Source organism: Eucalyptus grandis, chromosome 6 (genome assembly GCF_016545825.1).
Source record: "Eucalyptus grandis isolate ANBG69807.140 chromosome 6, ASM1654582v1, whole genome shotgun sequence".
Classification (NCBI taxonomy): Eukaryota; Viridiplantae; Streptophyta; class Magnoliopsida; order Myrtales; family Myrtaceae; genus Eucalyptus; species Eucalyptus grandis.
In genome coordinates this window covers 17505333-17515084 of record NC_052617.1, presented here as the reverse complement: position 1 = coordinate 17515084, position 9752 = coordinate 17505333, and the positions used below count along the sequence as shown (strand labels likewise).

At 42.8% G+C, this 9752-nt stretch overlaps 2 protein-coding genes across 2 annotated transcripts; one reads left to right on the top strand and one right to left on the bottom strand.

The window, feature by feature from the left end:
* Positions 1 to 1028: 1028 nt before the first annotated feature.
* LOC120294348 (beta-amyrin 28-monooxygenase-like) lies at positions 1029 to 2955 on the top strand (the record flags this gene model as incomplete). The annotated part of the gene is made up of 3 exons (XM_039314401.1): positions 1029 to 2006; positions 2220 to 2390; positions 2481 to 2955. Coding segments are annotated over 3 exons (1455 nt in total), but the record flags the coding sequence as incomplete, so codon positions are not given.
* Positions 2956 to 3450: 495 nt separating this feature from the next.
* On the bottom strand, positions 3451 to 3964 carry LOC120294591. Its single transcript, XM_039314799.1, has one exon. It carries the CDS (start codon positions 3828 to 3830, stop codon positions 3555 to 3557), a length of 276 nt encoding a protein of 91 aa, XP_039170733.1. The 5' UTR covers positions 3831 to 3964; the 3' UTR covers positions 3451 to 3554.
* Positions 3965 to 9752: the final 5788 nt, after the last annotated feature.

Below are 9752 nucleotides of genomic sequence, written 5' to 3'. Positions count from 1 at the left end.
CAAGCCTACCCGGGCCTTCCATATTCAAAGTTCATTAGCCATCCAGAAAAGACTAGTTTGGCAGGGATCACGATCTACCTAATTTTCACGCTGGAGTAGTTTGACTTGCCCTGAGTTTATAGTGTAACCCTACATTTTTTAGTGCTAATCATTGCAAGCATAGTTGAAGTCTCCCCTCCGATCCACATTATTATTATGCAGTTCTTTCTTTTCAGGCAGCAACGCGTTAACAGATGAATGAATCCAATTTAAGTGAACAAACTATTTCGGCTAATTATAATAGTTCGGATAAGATCTATTCATTTTGAATGAGACGAAACCAAGCAACAAGTAGAACCATCAAACGAATGGATCAGATCGAAAATGATTCAATCCGAATTGATCAATTTAACCTATTTTGATTTTATTTCTATGTAACACAAATCTAGTGATCGATATTCGACCAAACCCAACTCAATCTTAATCCATCTTACTATATATTTAACCCAAATAGAGGGCTAGAGAAAATCTTTAAAAGTGGGTTAAGTGTAAATAAATCGTGAATCAGTTTAACATCCATGTTATATTAGGCTTAATTATTCTAAATCCGTTTACTATGACTTGACCCATTAAATGTGCATTGAAAAATGGATTCATGATCCATTTTAACAAGTTTAGTGGCCAATGAAAAATTGCCATCTTTTGCATGGGGCATGTGGATGTTAAAATAGAAATGCCTTGTTCTGATCATGATGAGATTTGCTTCTCTGGCTGATCTTGGAATTTGCACTTGTTTAGATTTGATCCCTTGGTCACGGCAATTTCTGTGCTACATCATGTTAATCTCGGGTTGAATTCCCCAGAGAAAGTTTCCACGCTTGAATTGGTCAGCGATGGCTGGCTCAGTGGCTAGCCAACTCTCCCGTATAAAAAACACAATCATCTGCTCACCACAAAGCACTCATCTGCTCACCACAAAGCGATTCTCTTCATTCATCGCTTCCCCTGCTCTCTCTCTCTCTCTCTGCCTCAAACACCAAACGTTCTAAACATGGAGTTCCTGCTTCTCGTCTCGCTCTCCTCCGTCCTCGCCCCTCTCTCATCTTCCTCCTGTTCAAGCACACGTTGAGCAGCGGCCCCAAGCTCCGCCGGGCAGCTTCGGGTGGCCCATCCTCGGCGAGACGGTCGAGTTCCTCTTCGGGAATCCGGATAAGTTCGTTGGGGACCGGATGAGGAAGTACTCGTCGACCGTGTTCAAGACCAAGATCCTCGGCGAGAAGGTGGCCGTCTTCTGCGGCCCCGCCGGCAACAAGTTCATATTCTCCAACGAGCAGAAGCTCGTGACCGAGTGGCGGCCACACTCCATGCAGAAGCTCATGCGATCCTACGAGGCCAATTCGCCGCCGCCGCCCTCGGCCAACCCGAACGAGTCCAAGACCAAGGTGCTGCGCCAGCCCGGGTTCCTCAAGCCCGAGGCCTTGTGCCGCTTCATGGAGCAAATGGACTCGACCGCGCAACAGCACATGAAGCTCCACTGGGAAGGCCAGAGCAAGGTCCTCGTCTTCCCGCTCTCCAAGAACTTCACCTTGTCCCTCGCCAGCAAATTCTTCCTCGGGCTCAACGAGCACGACCGCATCACGAGGCTCGCGAACGAGTTCGACGACGTCTCCCTCGGGCTCCACTCGATCCCCTGGAAATTCCCGGGGACGATATTCTACAACGCCAGCCGTGGGGCCGTAGCGATCAGGAAGGCGCTCTTGTCGGTGATCAGGGAGAAGAAGGAGGCGCTGGCCAGCGGCGCGAGGTCGCAGGACATACTGACGTACATGGTGGCGGCAGCCGACCCGGCCACCGGGAGGATGATGCCCGAGACCGAGATCGCCGACAAGATGATGGGGCTGCTGACCGCCGGATACAGCACGGTCGCTATTGCCATCACCTTCCTCATGAAGTTCGTTGGCGAGAGGCCCGACATCTACGAAAAAGATTCTAGCAGGTACATTACCCCTAGGAGAAAAAACGTCTATGTTGAAGACAAATCGCTTGTTTCAGCGCAGCATGTCAATAATGTTGTCTAGGTCTAAGAAGAAAAATAATCTCGGGAGTGGCCTATGCGCGCCGTATTCCCAGAAAAAAAAAAATATAACATGCGAAGAAAAATCCGATTGCCCTGAGTAGATCAACACCTGAAGTTTTGACGTTATTTCTTTGGGTGGGAAACAGAGCAATTAGCGATCAAGAAATCCAAGAACCCTGGGGAGACACTGGCGTGGGAGGACATTCAGAAGATGAAGTACTCCTGGAACGTGACGAGCGAAGTGTTGAGGCTCACCCCGCCTCTGCAGGGAACTTTCAGAGAGGCCATGACCGACATCACCTACGAAGGCTACACCATTCCCAAAGGCTGGAAGGTGATTCTCGCTTCATAACTACGCAATTCCCGAATATCGACCCACATTTACATTACTAATTTCTCTCTCGTGGCTGTCCCGAATCGTTAGATCTACTGGACGGTGAGCAGCACGAACAATGATCCGACTTATTTCCCGAACCCGGCGACGTTCGACCCGACGAGGTACGAGGAAGGGAATGCAGCGCTGCCGCCCTACACGTACGTCCCCTTCGGCGGAGGGCCGCGGCTGTGCCCGGGGAAAGAGTATGCGCGCTTGGTCGTACTCACGTTCCTCCACAACATGGTGAACAGGTTCAAGTGGGAGCTAGTCGACCCCAAGGAGAAGATCATCGTGGATATGATGCCCACTCCATCGAAAGGGCTCCCAGTTCGCCTCATTCCTCACTCGGCATAGATTCAAATTACCCACATGCGGAGCCCCACCTAGCGTTCAGACGCAAAGTGTTACTCGTTTGGCTTTTTAGCTATTTTTAATTAATTTCTCTGTATAATTTCCAACACGCTGATGGGACAATATTTGGCGTAACGACAATTCTAGTGGACCAGGAGGAAATTTGGCAAAATGCGCGTCCATCATTCACTGTAGCTTCGCACCTGGCACAATCGGAATGCCAGACGAAACTTTAAATTCGGGTCCTCGGTGTGTGCGACTGCGATTTAGTGGAAGGAGAGAACCATAGTGGTAGTGGGACCGTCCCCAGGGAAGGCGACAATATCTCAGCGTCTGCGCTAGCGACTGCGCTAGGCACTGTTCTGGCTAGATCACAACGTCGGTACGAAAAGGATTGCTAGACGGGGGAATCTACTCCGTCCCATTAAATGTTTCAAATTGGTCGCCCTTTCACTTCGAAACGCAACGAGAGACCTTACCTTGCCATCGGAGGGAGATATGCGTCCTTAGAATATAATCCGAATATGTCGAGTATGCTGCAGTTCCAATGTCCTCTGCGTGTTTGTTTCCCCACTCAAATTTTGTTTCTCTTTTATTAGCGAAACCGAGGCTCCAGTGAATTTATGTCCGTCCACAAGCATAAGAGAAGAAAAAGAAGAAGAGAGGGTACGGGAACTTGTAATTTATTAACTGAAGCGAAACCCTTGACGGGAGCGGAGTACGTAAGAGAAAAGAGGAGAAAGAAAAGAAAGGAAAGGGCATGGACGTTGCTCAGCCGGTGCTTGTCGAGGTAGCACGAGTCTTGTCAGGGGCGTTCGAACCATCATCGGCCGACGGAGGAGGCGGAGCAGCGCTAGGGTTGGGTCGCGGCTGTGGCTGGGACGGAGGAATGTTGTGGGCGGAGGAGAAGAGGTCGACCCGCTCCGATTCAGCGATGTGGCCTCCCTCCAGGGGAGTCCCGTGCTTGTACGCGACTCGCAGGGTCTCATCTACGGCCAACTTCGCCTGCGCCGTTCCGTATTTGATGTCCTCCTTGCTCTTCGCCATCTCTCTCTCTCTCTCCCTCTGCCCTTCCCGGAGGGTAGGTGGACCGTGACTCCTGCCATATAGGACCTCCTCCCCAGTACGTGGCGGCCTCTTTGTCAGGTGTGATCACAAGTGTTGTCGAGGTAGGGCGACTGGTGGCTTCTCTGCTTGCGCCCCACGTGAGAGTGACAAGTTATTTTGACGAACGGACAGGGACAATTGCATTATTCTATGTCTACACTCTATGACAGGGACACGGACATGCGAGTATTATGATATTTCCAAAATACTTATGCAACGCAGTTACCCTTTGTCAAAATTTTGTTAGATGAAGAAGAAAAAAGGAAAAGGAAAAGGAAAAAAGGTATTGGCAAGCACAAATCTAAATTTTGGAATTTTTTTATGTATGCGAAACATTGACATAAATTTTAAGTTTTTATATTTTAAAAAAGTTTGAGATAAATGTGTTGTATGATTATAAGTTTTTGGCAAAAGTGTTATGTGGGTATAAATTTGAGACTTTTGATATCATAAAAAAAAAAAAAATTGAAATAAACATCTCGGAATGAACATAATTTATAGGCTATTCAAGCTAAAGTTTAGACATGAGCAAGTTTTTTTTTTTTTTTTTGGTCAAAAGACATGAGCAAGTTGAAAGAGTGCGAAAGTAGTGAAATGACAATCTTCGACATTTTACCTAGCTTTTTAATAGCGAGACCCAATTCTCAGGTAAGAATTTATTAGAAACCTGTCAGCGGCCGGTCCTCCATGTGTCGTAACTGTTGTAATTATGGTTAATGGATCAACGAATGCCAATAAATTAAGATACGTCTTTTTCATTCACGTATCTCTTTTGGATTCATGAATTTCTTAAACTTTTCCGTTCATGTATCTATTGAATTCATGAATTTTCTAGATCCATGTATCTTTTAGTTTATGTATTTATTGAGTTCATGAATCTCTTGAAATTGTTGGAATATAATCCAAAAATAAAACACAAACTGTTTATTGCAATCAGAACATGAAATTGGAGGTGAGGTACGGATATCCGAATCTCCTTAAGGCAATTAGTTCCCGCCAATGGTGCTCCGCAGATTCATGAACTATGCCTCCCAAGATACAACACCTCGAACCTGTTTGGATTAGCACTACGCAAACGGGACTCAGTCGAACCGTTCAATTGAACCAAAGACACTCAGAAAATTCAGAAGAGTAGAAAAGTGTATCGAGCCTTTTTGGAATCAGAAAGAAAAACCAAAAACCATTCTCGAAGCTCTTATGCTCCCATCTATTTATAGATATTTTTAGTTCATGTACAAAAGAGATACATGAATTAAATAGGCTTGGCATGTATCCACGAAATTCATGAATCAAGAGATACATGAATTCAAGAGATTCACGAATCCGGAGATACGTGAATTCAAGAGATTCGTGAACTCAATAAATACATAAACTAAAAGATACATGGATCTAGAAAATTCATGAATTCAATAGATACATGAACGGAAAAGTTTAAGAAATTCATGAATCCAAAAGAGATACGTGAATAGAAAAAGACGTATCTTAATTTATTGGCATTCGTTGATCCATTAACCATAATTACAACAATCCCCACATTAATGGATCAACAAAACATTTTTGACTCGAAGGAATCTGAGCATGCCTGTTGAAATAAAAACCGCATCAAGAAAGGTAGCTTTCGCTTTGAACCTTCTTTAGTGAAAGCTTATCGGACTTACTTAACTAGTCGATGGACTAAGCCTTGAATCGCCAGGTTGTTTGTGTAAGCCTAGACAATAAACCTCACACGGAGTATTTCCAATTCAAGATTGGTTCTCGGTTGTGTTCGTTCTTTCGGCCCCGAACCTCTCGGGATTCGTGCGTGCTTTAGAAAATCTAGCCTTTAAAGATTTTCATAGAGTCGGCCTCCACGCATATAGGTGCATTCCTATTAAAGATATCCTACCATATCTTACTTGGATGTTACATCCAAAGTTATAGGAATCATTAAACGCATAGCGTACCCTTGATAACGCCGTAGGAAAGCACTTTGTTGCATCATAGGAATGGGAGACAAAGTGCTCACACTAGAGTTTCCAAAATTTGCGTTGTCCTATTGAACCTAGTCCATGGGATCTCCAATCGCATAGGTTAGGTTTCCACCCCGGAATCTCTTTATTGGGTTAAGGCTTTTAAACCCATTCCCTCGATGCCAGTTTATCGCTCTCTTGACAAACCCTTTGTCAGCGGATCCGCAATATTTTCCTTTGACTTTACAAAGTCTAAAGAAATTATTCCATTTGAGAGCAACTGCCTTACGGTGTTATGTCTACGACGAATATGTCTAGACTTACCGTTATAAATCACATTATGTGCCCTTGCAATTGCCGCTTGATTGTCACGGTGTATGCAAATTCGAGGCATAGGTTTTGGCCACATTGGAACATCTTCTAAAAATGTCGAAGCCATTTCGTTTCTTCAGCGACTTTATCCAAAGCAACAAACTCGATTCCATTGTAGAGCGTGTTATTAGAGTTTGTTTAGAGGATTTCCATGACACCGCAGCACCTCCTAGCGTGAACACATATCCGCTAGTCGATTTCGATTCATCGAGAATCGAAATCCGGCTTTGCATCACAATAACCTTCCAAAACAAATTTGGATATTTGCCATATTGTAGAACATAGTCTTTTGTCCTTTTCAAATATCCTAATACTCTCATCAAAGCATTCCAATGCTCATGACCTGGGTTCTTGGTATATCTACTCGGTTTGTTTACCGAGTACGCAATATCGGGTCTAGTGCAATTCATGATATACATGATGCTGCCGATTACTTGAGAGTATTCTAGTTTGTCTAACACTATTTCCGGTGTTCTTTCTTAAAGTTAGGTGTGGAAGAAAAGGATTGTTTGCATCTTTAATGCCGAATCCTTTAAATCTCTCAAATACCTTTTCAATGTAATGAGATTGTGTTAAACCTAAGCCATCAGAATTCTTTACAATTTTGATGCCGAGTATAACATCTGCAACACCTAAATCTTTCATCTCAAAGTTCTTCTTGAGAATGTTCTTGGTGATTTTGATGACCTCAATGTTATCTCCAAAAATTAACAAGTCATCAACATATAGACAAATAAGTACATATCCAACTGTAGTAGATTTAGTGTACACACATTTGTCACACTCATTGATTTTATACCCATTTTGAATCATTACCTGGTCAAATTTCTCATGACATTGCTTAGGAGCTTGTTTAAGTCCATACAATAATTTGACAAGTCTACATACTTTGTGTTCTTGTCCTTTGACCTTGAACCCTTCAGGTTGTTCAATATAAATCTCCTCATCGAGATCACCATTTAAGAATGCATTTTTCACATCCATTTGATGTATTTGCAAATTGTATAGCGAAGCTATAGCAATCAACATCCTTACGATGTTATTCTTGTGACAGTGAATAAGTATCAAAGTAGTCAAGACCCTCTTTTTGTCTAAACCCTTTGGCTACAAGCCGAGCTTTGTACTTATCAATGGAACCATCAGCTTTAGTTTTTTCTTGAAAATCCATTTACATCCAATTGGTTTATTTCAGGTGGAAGATCAACCAATTCCCAAGTATGGTTACTTAGGATAGAATGGATTTCATTGTCAACAGCTTCTTTCGAGAAGGAGCATCGGAGATGACATTGCCTCTTTATATGTTTGGGGCTCACCTTCTAACATGTATGTTAGAAAATCAGGTCCGAAAGATTTTTCGATTCGAGACCTTTACTCCTCGAAGTTCGGCTTCTTTGGCCACAACTTCATCATTCTCGATTCTCGATTCTCTAAGCCTTTTCGAGAAAGTTCTCCTTGATTTCTTTTGCAGGATATATATCCTCAAAAATTCAGCATCCCTTGATTCTAGGATTGTATTAACATGAATTTCCGCATTTTCAGATTTATGAACCAAAAATCTATATGCGCTACTATTTTGAGCATAACCGATGAATATGCAATCCACCGTTTTAGGTCCCAACCGAGTTTGTTTGGAGGAGGAATTGCCACCTTGGCCAAGCACCCCACACTTTTAGAAAATTGTAGGATGGCAACTTTCCATTCCATAACTCGTATGGAGTTTTACCTGTCTTTTGTGGGGTATTTTATTAAGAATATAATTTGCAGTTAAAACTGCTTCCCCACAAGTTCTCGAGGTAAACTGAACTCCAAAAGAATGGCGTTAGCCATCTCCTTTAGTGTCTGTTCAATCGTTCAGCAACTCCATTTTGTTGTGGAGTATAAGGTGCAGATCGTTTGGAGAATTATTCCATGACTAGCACAAAACTCTTTCAAATTGATTGAAGGCGCATTCTCCTCCTCTATCCAGACCTAAGCACTTTGATTCGTTTATCAAGTTGATTTTCAACTTCCAGTTTTATACTTGACAAACATGCTCATAGTCTCATCTTTGCTAGTTAGTAAATAAACATAGCAAAATCTAGTACAATCATCCACAAATGTGATGAAGTACTTCTTTCCACCTCTACTTTCTACAAACTTTAAATCACATAGATCACTATGGATTAATTGTAGAGGTTCACTTGTTCTTTCAATGGATTTGAAGGTTTCTTGGCAAACTTGGCCTCAACACAAGTCTCACACTTGTAACGAGCATCTAACTCAAATCTTGGAATTAATCCCAAGTTTGCTATTCTTTTCATTGTACCATAGTTTACATGTCCTAATCTACCATGCCATAGATAAGAGACACACAAGGTGTAAACGAAGACTTTTCTTTATTAATAGTCTTTGGGCACACATACTTTGAGTTTACATCAATGACAGCCACATTGGCCTTAAACGGGTCATTACATAAGTACCCTTTCCCCACATACATCCCTCCTTTTGAAAGTACAAACTTGTCAGATTCAAATACAACTTTGAAACCCTTCTTGACAAGTATAGGGCCAGAAATTAGATTTTCCGAATATCTCTGTACATGCAAAGACATTCAGCGGGCGACCTCCTTGAGATAAAAACTTCAGGATCACCTTTCCTCTTAGTGATCTTTGCTGATGCGAGTTAGCCATATAAAGCTTCTCATCTTCTTCAGCTTTCTCATAAGATGAGAACATGTGTTTATCTCCGCATTGATATGATTTGTGGCACCCGTGTCTAGCCACCACCATTAGTGTTCGACACGAGATGCTTCGAGACATTACCACAGCAGGCAGTCTCTCAATATTGTCATGCTCTGTCCAAAGTCAGTTGCTGGGTTGCACCTTCGTTCTTGCCTTTTTTCGGGCGCTTCTTGCAATCCTTAGCACGATGGCCGGGCTTGTTGCATATAAAACACTTCCCTTGGAATTTTTGGAACTGCTCCTTTTGCTTGCCTTTTCCTTGAAAAGACATCTTCCTTTTTCTATCTTGCTTGGATTTGGAAGATTCCACAACGTTGGCCTTTGGCTCAGAAGAAGTATTCGCACTCCTTCTATTGTCTTCCTCGATCCTGAGGCGCAAAATGAGATCTTCAAGGCTCATCTCCTTCCGTTTGTGCTTCAAATAATTTTTGAAGTCGACCAGCCGGAGGTAGTTTCTCAATCATGGCTGCCACTTGGAATGATTCACTAAGTATCATTCCTCGGCCCGAATGTCACTCAGAATTAATTGCAATTCTTGAACCCGACTCATGACATTTAGAATCCACCATCTTGTAGTCCAAGAATTTGGCAACCACAAATTTCTTGGTGCCAAAGTATCCTCGTTTTGTATTTTTCTCTAAGGACTCCCATAACTTGTTTTAGCAGATTCAATATTACAATAAACATTATAAAGAGAATTCACTAAGTTAAGGATATAATTTCGGCATAAGAAGTCCCCATGCTTCCAAGCCTCCAACGCACCAGCGTCGTGACATCTTGCTCATTTGGACTAATTATCGGGCACACCTCCGATAAATATT

Bases quoted from the DNA above. Each gene is read 5' to 3' on its own strand.
- LOC120294591 (XM_039314799.1), bottom strand. From the start codon at position 3,830: ATGGCGAAGAGCAAGGAGGACATCAAATACGGAACGGCGCAGGCGAAG.